This window comes from Sander lucioperca, chromosome 2, assembly GCF_008315115.2.
Source record: "Sander lucioperca isolate FBNREF2018 chromosome 2, SLUC_FBN_1.2, whole genome shotgun sequence".
In the NCBI taxonomy this organism is placed as follows: Eukaryota; Metazoa; Chordata; class Actinopteri; order Perciformes; family Percidae; genus Sander; species Sander lucioperca.
The window spans coordinates 12419705-12438704 of NC_050174.1; the positions used below are offsets into that span (position 1 = coordinate 12419705).

Here is a 19000-nt window from a genome sequence, read left to right on the forward strand (position 1 = left end):
CCAATTACTACTCACTGCTCCAGCATATTAGTACATCTCTAATTCTGCGTAGCAGTCAATGCAAAAAAGTAATAAAATAAAAAAAATATATATATAAAAAAAAATAATAAAAGTAATAAAGTAAGTAAAGTAATTGTTCTGTCAATACAGCCGTGAACCATAAGTTTAGGGTCAGCGGATAAAATCGCTCACCTCTCAATAACATTCAGACAGAAAACAAAGTTTTGCTCTTTTTATTTCTGTCTCATGTCTTATCATTCAAAAGTTGCCACGGTTACTTTGAAGTAACGTCCTCAGACAACAACTTAATTCCATCTCTCCACACTCCAACTCAGTCGGAGCACGGGGCGGGGGAAGTGTTTGAGTTGAAAGAAATGAGTGTGTCAGATGGAGAGACAGAGGGAGGAAGACAGACAGAGACGGAGGTTGAACTTTCAAAGGGAGAGCAACAGAAGAAAAAAAAGAGCTGAGGATGGATGCACTGCTGATAGCCCTAAATCACAGCACGCCTCTGTGCCTGCGCCGGTGTGTTGACACAACCTCGGCCAACACTCAAGGACGCTGTTGACTTCCTCTGGTGATTAACAGATGAAAAATGACTTAATTGAGAGCCACACCAGCAGGCGTGTGCATTATTTTAAGTGAATATTGTAATATAGCTTGAAGAATAATTACTAATGGCTCTCTTTGTTGGCATGCAAAATGGATGAGCATTGGTGCGCTGTGGCTTTTTTAAAGTAGAGCTCCATTCATTAGCTATGGAAATGGGTTTTGGGCCAACTGAATAGGGAGGGGTGGGGGTTCAGCAGTGCATTACATCTGCCTAGCACTAATGGACCTCGCCTTGCGGGCAGAGTAAGTACACTCAGACACACTCCTACAGACTAATGAAAGCACACATGTGCATAAATGAACACCTCACATTCTCTGATGGATGTGTGTGTGTGTGTATGTGTGTGTGTGTGTGTGTGTGTGTGTGTGTGTGTGTGTGTGTCCTTACCAGCAGTGGATTGTAGAAGGCTGGACCCAGGGTTGTGTCCGTGGGAACGGGTGGCTGCTTGAGGAGCACACCCACGGCGTCCTCCTCGTAACCATGGGCCTGGCCCGGGGAAGGAATGGATGGGATATCTGACTGACGAACAAGCTGGAGACTTTTAGCCTGCAGCCTCTGCGCAGAGAGAAAAAGCAGTAAAAAGCCAGGGAGAGCAGAGAGAGAGGTCAGGGTTTGTGATGGAGAGGATGCCTTGGCTTACAAAGTAGCTGAGCACTGCCTGGGGCCAATAAAGTGTGAGACTGAGGGAGGGACAGAGACAGAAGGAGCGTGGGTAGGCAGAAGATAAGAAACAAACAAGTAAAATGGAAAGGGAGGAAGAAAGAAGGAAAGACAGAAGTGTAGGAGCGGCAACAATATCTGCTGAGTGAACCAACAATGAAGGTCATCTCAGTCAAAATGCATGAAAGCTATTCCAACTTTCTATAGCTGGAAGGTGTGGGTGCATGTGTGTGCTAACATAACTTTCATGGTTGGTCAGGAGTGCTTGCCAAAACCTTGTTGTATCTGGACACCAAACACAAAAGGATGAGCAAAGTTTCACGGGCTTACAAAGAACAGAAGTATAATGGACACACTGTTGTCTTTAGTCCGACTGTCTCTGGACAGAATGAGGTCTGACTTTTCCACTGTTACTGCTACTGAGTGGCCTCGACGGACCAGACCCGGGCAGCAGACGCTGGCTCTGGGGACGTGGAACGTCACCTCTCTGTGGGGGAAGGAGCCGGAACTTGTGCGGGAGGTGGAGCGCTACCAGTTGGATCTGGTGGGGCTTACCTCTACGCACAGTCTCGGTTCTGGAACCATACTCCTGGATAGGGGTTGGACTCTTTTCTTCTCCAGAGTTGCCCAGGGTGTGAGGCGCTGGGCGGGTGTGGGGATACTCACAAGTCCCCGGCTGAGCGCCGCTACGTTGGAGTTTACCCCGGTGGACGAGAGGGTCGCCTCCCTACGCCTGCGGGTTGTGGGGGGGAAAACTCTGACTGTTGTTTGTGCGTATGCACCAAACAAGAGTTCGGAGTATTCGGCCTTCTTGGAGACCTTGAATGGAGTCCTGTATGGGGCTCCAGTGGGGGACTCCATAGTTCTGCTGGGGGACTTCAACGCGCACGTGGGCAATGATGGAGACACATGGAGAGGCGTGATTGGGAGGAACGGCCTCCCTGATCTAAACCAGAGTGGTTGTTTGTTGTTGGACTTCTGTGCTAGTCATGGATTGTCTATAACGAACACCATGTTCGAACATAGGGATGCTCATAAGTGTACTTGGTACCAGAGCACCCTATGCCAAAGGTCAATGATCGATTTTATAATCGTTTCATCTGATCTGAGGCCGTATGTTTTGGACACTCGGGTGAAGAGAGGGGCAGAGCTGTCAACTGATCACCATCTGGTGGTGAGTTGGGTCAGAGGGTGGGGGAAGACTCTGGACAGACCTGGTAAACCCAAACGGGTAGTGCGGGTGAATTGGGAACGTCTGGAGGAGGCCCCTGTCCGACAGACTTTCAACTCACACCTCCGGCAGAGCTTTTCGTGCATCCCTGTGGAGGCTGGGGGCATTGAACCCGAGTGGACAATGTTCAAAGTTTCCATTGCTGAAGCTGCGGCGGGGAGCTGTGGTCTTAGGTGCCTCAAGGGGCGGTAACCCACGAACACCGTGGTGGACACCGGTGGTCAGGGAAGCCGTCCGACTGAAGGAGTCTTTCCGGGATATGTTATCCCAGAGGACTCTGGAGGCAGTTACAAGGTACCGAAGGGCCCGAAGGGCTGCAGCCTCTGCCGTGAAAGAGGCAAAGCAGCGGGTGTGGGAAAAGTTCGGAGAAGACATGGAGAAGGACTTTCGGTCGGCACCAAGGTGCTTCTGGAAAACCGTTCGCCACCTCAGGAGGGGGAAGTGGGGAACCATCCAAGCTGTGTACAGTAAGGATGGGACGCTGTTGACCTCAACTGAGGAGGTAATAGGGCGGTGGAAGGAGCATTTTGAGGAACTCTTAAATCCGACTAATACGCCCTCTATGGTAGAGGCAGAGCTGGAGGATGATGGGGGATTGTCGTCAATTTCCCTGGTGGAAGTTGCTGAGGTAGTTAAACAACTCCAGTAGTCGGGGTTGAGAGGGGTTGCAGTTTGGTGAGCTGGGGATCTCATCGCTGCTTTTTGCGGATGATGTGGTCCTGATGGCATCATCAGCCTATGACCTCCAACACTCACTGGATCGGTTCGCAGCCGAGTGTGAAGCGGCTGGGATGAGGATCAGCACCTCTAAATCGGAGGCCATGGTTCTCAGCAGGAAACCGATGGAGTGCCTTCTCCTGGTAGGGAATGAGTCCTTACCCCAAGTGAAGGAGTTCAAGTACCTTGGGGTCTTGTTCGCGAGTGAGGGGACAATGGAGCGGGAGATTGGTCGGAGAATCGGCGCAGCGGGTGCGGTATTACATTCAATTTATCGCACCGTTGTGACGAAAAGAGAGCTGAGCCAGAAGGCAAAGCTCTCAATCTACCGGTCAGTTTTCGTTCCTACCCTCACCTACGGTCATGAAGGCTGGGTCATGACCGAAAGAACAAGATCCAGGGTACAAGCGGCCGAAATGGGTTTCCTCAGGAGGGTGGCTGGCGTCTCCCTTAGAGATAGGGTGAGAAGCTCAGTCATCCGTGAGGAGCTCGGAGTAGAGCCGCTGCTCCTTCGCGTCGAAAGGAGCCAGTTGAGGTGGTTCGGGCATCTGGTAAGGATGCCCCCTGGGCGCCTCCCTAGGGAGGTGTTCCAGGCACGTCCAGCTGGGAGGAGGCCTTGGGGAAGACCCAGGACTAGGTGGAGGGATTATATCTCCAACCTGGCCTGGGAACGCCTCGGGATCCCCCAGTCGGAGCTGGTTAATGTGGCTCGGGAAAGGGAAGTTTGGGGTCCCCTGCTGGAGCTGCTACCCCCGCGACCCGATACCGGATAAGCGGACGAAGATGGATGGATGGATGGACTGCTACTGAGGATATTATACAAAAAAAATGCATATTCGATCTAATAAGACTTTTGTTATACTGTTTAAAGGTGCTCTAAGCGATGTCACGTGTTTTTTAGGTTACAACATTTTTTGTCACATACAGCAAACATCTCCTTACTATTCGCGAGCTGCCTGTCCCCTGAACACACTGTAAAAAAAAACGCGGTCTCTGTAGACAGCCCAGGCTCCACAAACCAACCAACAAAAACAAATTGTGCCAACCTGCACCACGAAACATAACAAACAGTCTTCCAGCATTCCAGCCAATAACCGACAAGAAGGATTTGGGGGTGGGGGTTGGGGGGTTAGTGCGCGGAAGCACGGAAGGGAGGGAGAGGGGACGGGGAGTGAGGAGGAGGGAGGGGCGAGCTAGCCTCGTTTTGTTTGAAAATACTTCTAATGTCAACAAGTGCCGTCACCCAACATCGCATAGAGCACCTTTAAGTGGCATAAAGAAAAAACAATATATGTCAGAAATCTAGCTCTTCTTCCTTCTCACATTTCCATATTCAAAACTAGGGCTGTCAATCGATTAAAAAATTTAATCTAATTTAATTACATACTCGAAATTAATCGCATACATAATTAACGGTGCCTGAAACGATACTTTTTAAGAAAGTAAAAAAAGAAAAGAAAAAAAAGGGTGCTAAACAACAGTCGGTGACATTAAAGAACGGCTTGTTTATTGCTAAGGCTATATGGTCAAAATTAAATGATTTAATAATAATGTATAACAATAACAATAACTTATTTCACTAGTAAATTGCTGTTGAATGACAATAACAACCACCAGATGGGAAATGGACATTTACAATAACTTCAAATGCACCACGAGGCTGTAGTTTACCAGTTTCATTGAACGCACCGTCTGTGTTGTTTCTCCGACGGCAGCTGCAGGTTGTTACATACCGGTGTTGAATCCTCTACAGTAAAACACAGTCAAACTTTACACCGTTTAGCGTTAGCTGTCAGCATTTTAACTGTGTTTAATCCAGCTACTAGCTAGCGGTAGGCTAACATTAGCTGCTGTTGAGTATAGTGTTAACTAGCTAGCGGTAGGCTAACGTTAGCTGCTGTCGAGTATAGTGTTGACTAGCGTCACGTGCAGCGGTATTTGTGTTACCTGTATCGTCTGTTTCAGAGCATCAGAGAGCAGCTCAGACATATCAGTGGCACCAGATTTCGGTAGCCAGGGTACAAGTAAATGTTCCAATCAATGATCCAGGCAGCACATTCTCGTCTCCCTCCTTCATTTTACAGTCCAATGGTGGCTAGAACGGCTCCGGGTCAAACGTCAATATGGAATAGATTAATCTGCGTTATTTTTTTTAACGCGTTATTTTTTTCTCAGATTAATTAATTAAACGTTATTTTGACAGCCCTATTCAAAACACATCACTTAAACAGTACAATGAAATAACAGTTTCCTACAAGACTCTCTCGGTCTGGTGTCTTTATATTTTGGTCCTCAGTATATCCATCATGATCGTGAAGTTGTTACTGAGCTTCTGTTGCATATTAAAAAATTACTGCTACACACATTAGAGGCTTTACATCAGGGGTGTCAAACTACTTTTAGTTCATGGGCCACCCCCCCTAATTGGATCTCAAGTGGGCCGGACCAGTAAACCACTCCAGAAAGATCAGAAACTTTTTCTGCCACAGAGTTTCTTGTCAGCTTGATGTTGGCAAACGCAAGTTGCTTCTGCTATGACAGCCTTCTAAGGCCATTGTAGAAAAAATAATAATGTTACGGACCCGGGAGAGAGGGGTAATATTCCGAGAAAAACCTCTGAATTTCTAAGATTGAAGTCGTAAATTTACGGAAAAAGAACTCGGATATTCACAGAGATTAAAGTGGTAAATTTGGAATTGGAATTAATTACTTCTCTGCAATTTTCAAACTTTGCAAAGTGATCCAGTGGGCCTGATTGGACCCTTTGGCGGGCCAGTTCTGGCCCACGGGCCGTATGTTTGACACCCCTGCTTTATACATTGTAAGATGTGATAGAGTGTCTGACTTATTACAAACAAAAGATGTCAAAGTCTATCTAATCTTCCATTGGTTTCGCATCCCGTTCAAGTATGCCTTACTGAATGTGATAAGTTTTCAAATGTTACAGCAAATACACCAGGTGGTGTTCATTTTTAAAGAGCTTAAAGAATAGAAAAGCAACTGTTTTGACAAATGTCTACAAAAACTAGCAAACTCTATTTCCGGTTGATGGTGTTGAGCGGTCTGCAGATGGCAAAACTGCCAAAAATAAGGGCTAAGGCATTGGCAAGCTACTGTATTGGCAGTAACCACTTTTGGAGGAGGCAATTGTTATTCATATCTTTTCTTTGGTGCAGATACAGCACATCACAGTACAGAGTTTTACATTTTATTAAAATAAGGCAGTGTGTAAATTACTAAAGTGTAGTAATAAATGTGTTAATACACAGGCCAAAAGCATTTGATTGTTAAATGTAGATATACGTAAACTAACAGTACAAAAGTAAAAAGCCACATATAGGCCTATTCCTTATACATACAAAGAACATGTACTGTATGAAAGCCAACCTACTGTAGATTAAAAACATAATAAACTGGAGGGAGAAAATCTATAATAAAAGATTTCCTGTAAACTGACTGCTCATTTACTTTGCCCAAATAAATGTACCGATATGCCTACCACTTTCCTGCCAAGCTTCTCAGCCTGTCCTTCTTTAGCCGTCACGGCCCTGAGTGTGTTTCCAGAGGCAGGCAGCACATTGTAGGCCCCGGGGCCCGGAACCTTCGACACTACCTCCTCAAAACGCTTGGAGCGGTTCTGAAGACTGCGCCCACCATGGATGTTTAGCTGAAGAGACATGGGTTCAACAGGGAGACCAGCAGACACACACAGAGAATGAGATTGAGATCAACAAAGATTTACTTAAAGCAACACCAAAGCACTTTTCCTCTTCGGTCCCCCTACAGGTTGGAAGCGGAATTTTTCATTACCGTTCTCATTTGAACGACCATATTGCTACAGCTACTCTACCCGATCTGGCAAACTTGCATAGTGCAGTTTTAGCCGATAAAGGGCCACAAAGTGAATGCAGAAGTGCCGTTCACCCTGTTACGAGTTGATGAACCACTGAAACGATTTTGGAAACATTATTTTAAGTTACAAAAGAATCTTTGGTGTTGCTTTAACCATAAATTTTCCTAAAAAAATTCTCCAGTCATCCAGTATTATAAGCTTCATCTCCTGCCTTCCTAAATTAATAGTTTTAGATATTTTAACAGAAAAAAAAACAAAAAGTACTCCATATTTATTTATTTGTTGTGTACGTTCCTAAGTACTTGACAATGACTTCTTCTTCAGCCTCACCTAACCCAGTATATGGTTCTCAGGTACACTCAGGTCTTGACTTAATTGTATGTAAATGATACTCTCTGAACTGCAGTACCTTGACAGGTGAGAAGTCATACTGTCCAGGTCCTGGTATCCTCTCACTGGACTGGTTGAATATTGACTGTCTTTTGGTCAAGGTCAGGAATGGAGCATAGCCATCTGTAATAAAGGAAAACATACAAAAAGAGAATAGCCTATGCAATTTGTTGATTGATAAAATAATTGATTGATTAATTGATTGGTTGATTGAGTTACACACTATAGTAAATGAAAAAAAATAACAAGCATGAAGAAACATTTAAACTTGTGAGCAATATATAGGCTACCGTCACATGGCTAGCTAATGTATTAAACTCCATTGTCAGATGTAACGTTAGGTCTATTATTTTGTATAACATTATGAAGTTTGAATGTCGTCATCTTTCTAATAAATTAATAAATGTATTTTACAATTACATTTGGACTTTATCACTGCAGCGTTAACGTAACTAATGTTAGCTTATGGTTTTCAGGTTAACGTTAGCATTTTAACATCCAGCTTTATAACGTTATTTTAATCATAGATAGATGATCATGAATATCTATGGTTTTAATACTGTAATATAAAGCTTTATTGCAGACACAGGTCCATATAACACATAATACAGTATACATAGTATAAAAAGGAGATACAAAAATACATAAAAGCTTGCATATTAACCTATAATACACAATAATACATAATAATTGCATATGAGCCTAGGATATATAGGCTATTGCACCAATGTCGTCTTAACCTAGAAGTGTATCTATAACAGCTTTTCAGAGGGCTGACTAGAGCTTCAATTATGTGGTTCTCTGACTTGTCCAAGCGACACATAAAACTAAACTTGTGTCTTAAGAGTGCCTCACACGTTGGCACTCTAGTGGACACAAACAAATGACTGGCACTATGCCACCTAGGGACACGGAGCAGCAGCCTCATTGCATCATTGTATGCTACCTTGAGCCTCTGCATACTCTTTTTCTTATAATTAGACCACAATTGAGCAGTATATAACGGTGTGTAATATGTAGCTAGGCCTTCGTTTTGGCCTGACGTTACATTTTCTCTGGAGTACAAAAAAGAAGCAGGTGGATTTTTTGATTTAAAACGAGACTGGAGTAGTCTAGAGTTGTTCAGTCAAGTTTCGCTTGTAGCAACTGATTCCTAACGTTAACGTTAACGTTACCTGCTATTTTAGAACTGCGCAAGGTGACATCGTAGGAGCCGGGGCCAACTGTCGATGCAGTGCAGCTGGTTGTCATGAAGGTCACTCTTGGAGCGCGTCCATACATTTTAACTTCCCCTGCGGAAACAGACTGCTGGCTTAACTAAACTTTTGTACAGCACGGACACCTGCTAGAGTTGACCCAAAAACGAATTATAGTTCCCACTTTATTTAATTTGTTAAGCCCCAGGTTGGTTAAAACATTCCTCAACTGCTCTCTTTCTACTACTGACTTATTTGCGTTGCATTGCGTGCGTCGTTGCTTAGATACCACATATCGTTCCCGCTGCAGTTACAGCCGAACCATCACCATGGATGTATTCATAGTGACGTCACGTGAAAACTATGAATTAAGAGAACTTCACTGATGAGAAGGAACCAAGTAGCCTAAGTGAGGTACCAAAACAGGCCTATAGTATCTCCCTTGATGATATTTTTCGATCACCTGAACATTTTGTAACTCTAATAAATGTTATTGCCTTTATTAACGTTACCAATATTAGTTATGCTCGCATATTTTGCATAATCAACCTATAATTGATTTTTCACATACAGCAAAATGACTGTTTCACATTAATCTCGTGTATATTGTAATGGATTTTGTTATTAATGTGCAACCATAGTCCATAGAAAAATTACTCATGTTCCTGTGATTAAACAAATTCCAGCGAAACAGCTTGCTTGTTTCTGTAGTAAAAACAACCGTTCCTGCATTTGCCTACTCTTGTCAGTTGTCACCACTCCTGTTATCATTATTTGCAGGCTTGACCTACTTCCTCCTGCACTATTAGCATTGCCCCACAATGTAGTTAAGATATGGATAATGAGGGGAAAGCCATCCAAGTAATAGGCCTAACTGCCTTCTCTGGAACAGCAGCGAACTGCATCTTTATTTGAACTTCCTGTGAGCAGGTTTGGTCTGCACACTGGTATTCCATTTAACAAATGTTATTAGGCTAATTAAACTTAGTCAGACAACAGGGTATCCAATAACTTAGCAGCGACAATATAATCATACAGTGAAGACCAATATAGCATTTTATCGATGACAACATGATTACTGTAGTTGACAACTTCTCGCTGATGCACTAAATTACAATCATCACAAAGATAATATCAAATGTCATCTACATGCTCAAAGTGATATCTTATTTTCCTAAAACTCACTTTATAATTTCTCACACCAAAGACTTTGCTCACATACCAAGTCAGTAAGAATAGAACAGAAACTGTTTACTAAAAACTGCACCACTGAAAGTAATACTAATACATCGGAAAATGGCATAAATATATTGACAATACAAAAAATATAATACAAAACGTGTGTTGTCTTTTTCCCAAGGGATCTGGGTGCAAGCCAAGTTAAGAAAGCATTTTTTGATCAATGTGTAAACACAGCAAACCGTGCTGAAAAACAAGACACACCAATAACTAATAAGAGAAGAAAATCGAACAAAAGTAGGTTTAATTACAGAAAGTAATTTCGTTTCCAACTGACTTAGGGTTTACAATTACAGCGAAATCAATTGAAATATCTTGGTTAGTAATTTAATTGTGTAGCTGTAGACAGATAGGAGACTAAATAATGCAGAAACATGTTTTTGTCCAAGCATGATATCTTGCTATGAAATACAATTTTGCTTGGTTTGTTCGAAACCAGAACAGAGCTTGGAGCTTTCGTTGGTAAGACTAATTCACCACTGGAGGGCAGCAGCTAGCTTTAAATGAGTCTATCCTGCCTCAAATTCCCACGAAGACAAGCGATGCCTTTACTGATAATCGGACATGTTGGGTTATAAAGGCATGACACGTCAAGTTTTTCAAAAAGGCAAATGGATGGAAAATCCATGTAATAAATATAAGTGTAATAATTCGGTACTCTAAATAGTGTTGATGCCTATGAGTATTTTTCACAACTGTCCTTTTTGTATGCTTACTCATGTTCCCAGCTAATTGTCGTTTGACTGATACAATAAAGCAGCAGCCATTAATCGACTGCTTTTCTCACACGAAAGGCCAATTTAGGTCGAGGAAGAATGAGTATACGAGGTGTCCATGAAGGCAACACGGGTTATCACGACCATCACTAGTCTCATCCCCCACCACCAAGGTGTCACTTTAGGCAGCTAGCTCCCAGGCTTACCTTGCGTTTAATTGAACCATTTTGATACACATTTCCGCTTGACATCTCGGGACGTTTGGTGCCATGAAGGGAATCAGGGTTTTTGTGGTTTTCTTGGTGCTTTCTGCGTCTCTGCTGTGCACAGCCGAAGCGGCCAGGAGCAGGACCAGCAACCAGAACAGCTTCCGACGGGCAGCTAACGGCATCTACCAGACTCTGAGCAGTGTTTTCGGAGAGGACAACATTAGAGGGTTATACAAGGTGAGTGTGAGACTTTTGGCAAGATAACAGTTTTTTGCGGCTTGTAGAAGCTAGTAGGCGTTTTTGTGGTCTGACTGTGGCGGAAACAAGCGCGCCCGGGCCCCTACACCAACAATTTCACGGATGCCATTTTGAAAAAAAAATTGCCATAATTTGCCATGTTTTATCCACCTATAACGTTAGATGTTAGTTGAACAATAAAATTAGGTAACGTTATGTTTTCATGCAGTAACACTTCAAATCTATAATTTGCTGTGCAACCAATTTTCCCATTTCCCCATTCATTGTTCGGAGTCCATCAGCAAGTGCATCAAATGTCGCCTCACAGATGGCCCAGGCCGTAACAGCTGATTCTTTTTGTCGACTTCATCTCTAAATTAGTGGTGGGCGGATCGATCCATATATCGATAATATTTATACGAACGTTGGTATTGGTGAGACTGGCCCGTATTTACTTGGATCTCGGTTGGTTTCGCTTGGATCTCGGATCATACCAAATTTTGTAGTATCGCACACCACTACTCTAAATCATTAGAAAGCTGCTTTTGCTAGGGAAACATTAGCTTGTGCTCTGGTTCAGCTGCACTCCCTGCATTTGAAATCTAATGTTATTTCCTGTTTGTAGCCGCCCTAGCAAACAAAAGTGACATATGTGAGTCTCCACTACACACACTATGACTGTATGGAGTAGTTTTAGCTATTTCATCGAAAAATTAAAGAATGTCCTCATTTAGATATGCCGATGTGGACTTGATGGACAATGAAAGTTTGTGTTTCACAGTTCGTCTGCTTTACCTATTACAATATGCAAATTGAGTCAAGTTATGGACAAACAGTGGGCATCAGTTGCACACAATACACCTGACTCCTCGTCTTGTGACTGGTCTACAAAGCCAAGGCTGAGATGATCATCACAGATGTAGTTTACTATATTCTTTAGTAAGTCTGCCTTTAACTGATGATGACTTCCAAGTGACATAGACCTTTGTCGTGAGGGATATTGTGACTTGTTAAATACAACAGTTGTAACTAAGTTAATATCATTAATACAAGCAATCAATTTACACTTACGCGTTTTTTTAGCTATAATAAGCTGTGAGAAAGGTCTATTAAAGTGTGTAGGCCAGGGCTCACCAATCTTTTTGAAACTGAGAGCTACTTCATGGGTACTGAGTCATACGAAGGGCTACCAGTTTGATACACTCTTCTGAAATAACTAATTTGCTTAGTTTGCCTTTAGTTATATATGATTATTAATGATTAATGATAGTCATCTATGTGAAGACACTGATCATGTTTATGATTTCTCATTTTCAATAATTATCAACAATGACTTAACAAGGTGGGAAACAGATAATATCAATATTCAATTTTCATTTTTAGAACAGGCCTGAGGGCTACTCATGTGGTCCTTGGGGGCTACCTGGTGCCCGCGGGTACTGTGTTGGTGACCCCTGGTGTAGGCAGTAGCATGTATTGCTTCCTATGAAGAGTCTGCTTTCAGTGTGAAAATGGCACGTGATCAGTCTTATAACGGTTGTATTAACAGTTTACAGTAGTTGTCTGTCCATTTCAAAATGAGAGTTGGTTGGTTGAAGAATTGGTAAGCAGTGTTTTGATTTAAAGCCACATAGGCCATTTATAGTCAGAGAGGTATGATAAATGGATTGATGTTGAACATGTGCATTCTTCAATTGACTAGACTTTAATTACAAGGCCGAAAGTAGGCTTCAGAAGACAACATAGGTAGCAGCTAGAGCGACAAGCTAACAAAGCATGTTTTGCTTAAAGCGTAACTCTTGCCAAAATGCAACCTAGGGTCTTTTTGTGAATGTACGAAAGCATTGACAACATTGTTTGTGTACCCAGAGTTTACTAAAAAGAGAGGTTTTGAACAACTCACCATAGCTCTGTTGTTTCCGACCGCTACCACCTCGGCAGTCAAAACGAGTCGATATCAAAACAAGTAGCCACAGATTTAGTATATCCCTTGGTCACCGGTGTAGTTAAGGTGTAGAGACCCTGGTGATACTTCGAGCAAAGTTTCATGTTGTGTCGAGCCTTCTTAGTTTTTTAAAAAATAGCTATTTTGAGGCTAGCATAAAAGTTTATTACATAAAAGTATTACTCCCATTCAAAAGGCCATTTGACCGAAAAACAAAAATACGGTACATCTTAAAAGTGGCGCTTCCGTCATAAATATGCTTTTAAACGAAAGTTTGACTCGGGTACATTCACAAAAAGACCCTAGGTTGCATTTTGGTGAGAGTTACGCTTGAATAGTTGTGAAATGTGTATTAAATGTGGACAATGCTAACATGCTAACAAACTTTTTGGCTGACCGTACTGTGAAATAGTACCTAAAGAAAGCTATCATTAGCATAGAGTGGCTTTCTTGTTGACAATAGATTGAAGAATGATCTGGTCATCAATGATTATTGCACAACTGTACTGATTTAAACTACTACACTGCTGTTCTCTTCATGTATTGGTTGACACCTCTCCTTTTTTCTTTTACTATAGGCTTTCACTGTAGGCTTGGTTCCATTACAGTGTTCTGAATGATTCATCTGTATACTGTACCACAGCTCTTGACTAAAAAATGTTTCTCTCACCATTTTTTTTTTTTTTTGTTTTAAAGTTTTTCTCCAAAACGACTGAGCGGTTTGTCCATGGAGTGGACTCTTTTCTCGACACGATCTGGAAGATCTGGTCAGATTTGTTGGATGTCATGGGCATTGACTGTAAGTTTTAAATTGATTATGACATTTGTAACAATGAAACATGGGCACAAAGAAAGGGACATATTGTAAGACTAAAATCCTCTTTTCTCTCTTTCGTCCCTCTGTAGCCTCAAACCTCAGCCACTACTTCAGCCCCACATCTCTCACCAACTCTCCGGCACGCGCCCTGCTCTTGGTTGCCGCTGTTCTTGTGGCCTACTGGTTCCTTTCCATGTTCTTGGGGGGTTTCTTTTACCTGCTGCACGCTGTGTTCGGCCGCTTCTTCTGGCTAGCACGTGTCACGCTCTTTGCCCTGTCCTGTCTCTATATCCTGCAGAAGTTTGAGGGCGACCCTGAGCGTGCGGTGCTGCCACTTTGCTTCATTATGGCGGTGTACTTCATGACGGGGCCTGTGGGAGCGTACTGGCGTCGAGGAGGTGGGGCAGGTTCACTGGAAGAGAAAATCGACCACCTGGACACTCAGATCAGGCTGCTTAACATCCGGCTGAGCCGTGTCATAGACGGCCTGGAACGCACCGGGGACCAGTAGGGAGCAGCAAGGATGAGGGGGAGGGAGGGGATGTTTTACAACCAGCTGCAGTTGATGTCAGAATGCTGTTTCCTGTACACATCTGCAGTAACACAACTACTGGGTATTTACAACTCTATTGTCAGATGGGAGACAAAACTAGATTTGAAAACCGTATTTTAAATGCTTGAGTTGATTTTAGTTACAGAATACCTACAAATCCTCAGAGGTGTGGACAGTTGACTTGGAGCTTACGCAAATCAACCAAACAACTATTTTTCTTTATGCTTGTCTCAAGGCTTTAATTGAAAGGTTTTTGCTACATCTGTGAGGAAGTTATCAGAGAGATGTCCATGGTTTTCTAAATGCTGGCCTAATTCTACACCTCAGCTATTTTTGAGAAACTCCCAAGTTGGGGTTTGAATTTTTGGTGTTTGGATAAGCATTGTCAATGCTTTTGCTAAATGAATAATCCTATTTTATGTATGTTTGTTTATTTCTGTCCTTGTGAATAACCTGGGGGTTACCATTCTTACACAGGTTTGTCCACAAACATGTATTCCCCTTTTTTGAAACTACTGAAGTAGGAAAGGGGTTGGGCGATGCAAACATTGTATTTCTAATTTGTAAAAATCCTCAAGATGTTAGATGGTTGTTCACAGTAAGATTTATTTATTCCATTTTCCATCCAAAATGTTGAAATCATAGATCTAGTTTGTTTCATTAAGGTACCGTCCCATAGTGGCAATAGTTTGACATCAGGGCCTCTTTTTCATTGTGTGTGTGTGTGTGTGTGTGTGTGTGTGTGTGTGTGTGTGTGTGTGTGTGTGTGTACTGTATCAAAAAGTCATCATAAAAATAACAGAAAATGCAGACAGGCAGCAATATCTCAGGGATTCAACCAACACACAGAATTGGAAACGAGATATCGAGTATATTAAAATCATGTCTTAGTCTCTTTGAGTCACTTCACAGTTTTTCAGATATAGTTTGAAATCTGTCTCAGTAACTTACAATATGTATTGATAAATGGGTTTGTGTTCTTGCATCATGTTGAAGTTGCAAAGTTTGATTAATGTCTGATGTCAAATCCAAATCCATCTTTTTGATGTTAGTGTGGAATTATTGTAGGGATTTGAACTGCAGCTAGTGGTTTATAGTATCTTTCAATTGGTGGGAAAGCATTAACATTTAAATGTGTGAATGCAAAAAGCAAATTATCCACAGAAATGGTTAGAAAGAATTACTTGAGTCGTTTTAAATCACACTGGTGTGAAGTATGTCTTACTACATCTTTTTAGGATGAGGATTTTTTGTGGGGACAGGATCAATTTCTCAACATGATTACAGATTAAATTAGGTCTAGTGCCTTTGATCCTGTAACAAAAATACAAGCTTGTAACTGTACAACCCCATTTGACCCTGCATTGGAAAATGTACATTTGAAGCTGTATATTATTTTAATTGTTAATGTGATATCCATTCCTAGTAACTTAATGAGAGATTTACAACCAGCGTGATACATACGGTATATTATATTAAAACTGCTTGAGACACAGGCTTGGTGTGCATCACTGTAGCCAACTCTAGTTTGATAGGGCTTTTTATGTATATTATTTCTGCCAATTATTTTTATATCTCATGTGCTGTCATAAAAAGACTGGGAATTTCCCTGCCACACACATTACCATTGGCACAGTTTTTTGTAATTTCAATTTATAGAATCTGGGCTCTGTTAACATTTTTTTTATACAAACGACCCTAATGCTGTGCAAATTTGGGTGGGAAATGTTGCTTTCAGTTTCCCATAAGAAAGATTAACTAAAGGACATGTCAGTAATGTGGCAGGATGGTTGAAATGATCAGAGGGCTCTTACAGTTCATGACACTACTGAGGCCAAAGAACCAACCAGTATTTACCACCTTTGATACTCGTGTTAACAAAAACATTTTTATGTGTGAGATGCATCTTTGCTCCACTCCTAATGTTTCTCAGTGTAGTAAGGGTATAGTGTTAATATTCATTTGGGAAAAGGAAGGTGTCGCATCACCACAATACCAGATACAGACACTGTCTAATGTCAGATAATTACTATATTCATATGGTTTTTCATATCTTCAGTACAGTGGCTGGATTCAGATTCTTATCAGACCCATTGGCTTGACTTTCATCTTTATCTTGGAATTAAGTCTTAATTAAATCAGCAAAATAGTTTGATGTTGTAATACAGCTTGTCTTAATGTGTATCAATTGATTGATTGATTGAAAAAATCTCTCCCTAGACAAACCCAGTTCACCCCTGCCGTTTTTTGAATTGCACAGGAGTTTTTATTAAGTATTTCTAGCACCGCAAAAATGTCAGTTTGTGAGAAAAAAAAAAACATCTTGAAAACACAGATAAACTGTATAATGTTGTCACTAGCTGTAGGCCTACTCATGTATTACTTGTCATTACCACTTGGATGTTAAAAGATGCCAGTGTATCTTTCTGTTGACATCTCAGATTATCTGTTTATTCTCTGTTGAAACTGCCTGTTGAATGTCTAGTGATTCCATCACTTCAATGTACTGTATTCTTATTCCTATTATTTCATGTAGCCTGGTTTTTATAACATGCTGTGCCAATAATGTATATTTTTTCATTTAATATGCATCAGATTTTTGTTTTTATTTCATCAATATTTTTAGACTTTTTTTATCAGAATATGTATGTACTTAAGTGATGTGGCAAGCACCAAACTGTTCTGCCTGCTGTTGTGTGTGTGTGTGTGTGTGTGTGTGTGTGCGTGCGTGCATGCGTGCGTGCGTGTCTATCAAAACCAAATGATGGCTAAATGGTTCTTTTGACAGTGAAAATGAGGTCCAGATTTGAATAAATTAAACACCACAGTATTACAGTCTTCTTTCTGATTCATTAATAATATCATGCAGATGTGTTACCCCTTCAAAGTGTGAATGTGTGTGTTCATTTTATTATGTCGTGATAAACAATTTCAGGATGTGTCACCAGTCTATACCAAAGTCATAGGAATCCATTGAAACTAACATAAGTGTGATTTGAGATGAAATGCCTGTAGATTTTATTTTTTCCTTTATTTGATGAATAACTTTAAATACATTTTTATTTTGTAGTATTTAGTTATAATTTTCTAACAAGGACATTTCTGGCACTAGGTGGCACTCATACATCTTTGGTGTTCCTAAAAGCCTGTTTTGAAATAGATACAGTACTGATTTTAAACTGTTTACTTGACAAAAAGGAATTAAATGAGTGGCAGATGTGTCATGAGTCCTGCTGTATACATATGGATTAAGAAAATACTTTGAAAAGGCATTTACATAAATGTACAATCTAGATTATATTAGCAGATCATCTTAATGTAAGAAAGTGTTCTCAAAAACAATCCATAGCTCCACTTAAAGATTACAAACTGTTGGGAAGCGCCTGGGTGGGGGAGGTCCATTATTTAAACAGTCATGGTGCCCTTGGGCAAAACAATAACCCCAAGGAGCTCCAGTGGCTGTTAACAGAAAATTCAAGTTGTACACAGCAGCTTTCAGGTGTAAACTTGTTTCTACTAGAGATTTTCTCACAGTAGGCACAAAGTACATACTATTGATTTGTGCTGATTTGGGATACATCTCTCGCAGAGTGAACTGGTAGACCATCAATGATTTAATTTAAAGGTGCTCTAAAGCGATGTAACGCATTTTTTAGGCTACAACATTTTTTGTCACATACAGCAAACATCTCCTCACTATTTGCAAGCTGCCTGTCCCCTGAACACACTGTAAAAAAACGCGCTCTCTGTAGACAGCCCAGGCTCCACAAACGGCAACAAAAACAAATTGTGCCAACCTGCACCACACAACATAACAAACAGTCTTCCAGTGTTCCAGCCAATAACCGACAAGAAGGATTTGGGGGTGGGGGTTGGGGTGTTAGTGCGCGGAAGCACGGGAGGGAGGGAGAGGGCACGGGATGAGGAGGAGGGAGGGGCGAGCTAGCCTCGTTTTGTTTGAAAATACTTCTAACGTCAACAAGAAGTGCCGTCACCCAACATCGCTTAGAGCACCTTTAACTGTGGTACTCTACTGAATGAGATGAAGCAAGCATTCATATTTAATGACAAGTATGTTAAGATGCATGCTAAATATAAGTCTGTGACCACGTTAAAAATATCTCAGCTTGGGCGCCTGGGTAGCTCACATGCAGAGGCTCAGTCCTCCTCGACGCAACGGCTCAGGGTTCGAGTCCGACCTGCAGCCATTTGCTGCATGTCTTCCCCCCTCTTTCTCTCCCCCCCAGCTGTCCTGTCTATTAAAGGCTAACATGCCAAAAAAATTATCTTAAAAAAAAATTATCTCAGCTTACCCAAGGAGCCACAACCAAGATTTACTCATCAGACATAAAATGATTTATTTATTTATTGCTTAATCGTAGTGTACAAACACAGATAGATCAAATCAACTGGGGATGTTTAGAGTCCCAAATATCCACGAGTGCATTTGGAATCACCTGATAATACATTACCACTGAACTGGTTACTTTGAACTATAGCCTGTCCATTTTGTTGTTCTAGCTGCAGATAATTCTCTAAAATGGAATTTGATGATATAGCAACCACTGTCTTTGGGAGAGATGGTACCCAGGATAACCACAAACAAAAAGGAAAATTATGTAAC

General features: G+C 41.5%; 2 protein-coding genes across 3 annotated transcripts in view; one reads left to right on the forward strand and one right to left on the reverse strand.

The window, feature by feature from the left end:
- The window catches only part of stpg2 (sperm-tail PG-rich repeat containing 2), a 63620-nt gene extending 54644 nt beyond the window's left edge, over window positions 1-8976 (reverse strand). The window contains exons 1-4 of the mRNA XM_031309170.2: window positions 8640-8976; window positions 7484-7587; window positions 6721-6888; window positions 1001-1168 (exon numbers count right to left, since the gene is read on the reverse strand). Coding sequence (XP_031165030.1) covers window positions 1001-1168; window positions 6721-6888; window positions 7484-7587; window positions 8640-8745 — 546 coding nt within the window. The 5' untranslated portion in view covers window positions 8746-8976. The remainder of the gene's footprint in view (window positions 1-1000; window positions 1169-6720; window positions 6889-7483; window positions 7588-8639) is intronic.
- A 1747-nt stretch (window positions 8977-10723) lies between these two features.
- On the forward strand, window positions 10724-16605 carry LOC116056743 (bri3 binding protein). Of its 2 annotated transcripts, XR_004106650.2 has the most exons (4): window positions 10724-11061; window positions 13703-13805; window positions 13913-16308; window positions 16353-16605. XR_004106650.2 is itself a non-coding variant. In XM_031309063.2 (3 exons), exons 1-3 carry the CDS (start codon window positions 10885-10887, stop codon window positions 14332-14334), a joined length of 702 nt encoding a protein of 233 aa, XP_031164923.1. In that variant the 5' UTR covers window positions 10724-10884; the 3' UTR covers window positions 14335-16605. The 2 variants fall into 2 exon arrangements, 1 of the variants encoding a protein (XP_031164923.1); XM_031309063.2 differs by having other exon boundaries at window positions 13913-16605.
- The last annotated feature ends 2395 nt before the right edge of the window (window positions 16606-19000 follow it).

Coding starts and splice junctions, on each gene's coding strand:
- LOC116056743 (XM_031309063.2), top strand. CDS start 10,885: ATGAAGGGAATCAGGGTTTTTGTGGTTTTCTTGGTGCTTTCTGCGTCT. Junction 11,062..13,702: donor ACATTAGAGGGTTATACAAG/GTGAGTGTGAGA, acceptor TTTGTTTTAAAG/TTTTTCTCCAAAACGACTGA. Junction 13,806..13,912: donor GGATGTCATGGGCATTGACT/GTAAGTTTTAAA, acceptor GTCCCTCTGTAG/CCTCAAACCTCAGCCACTAC.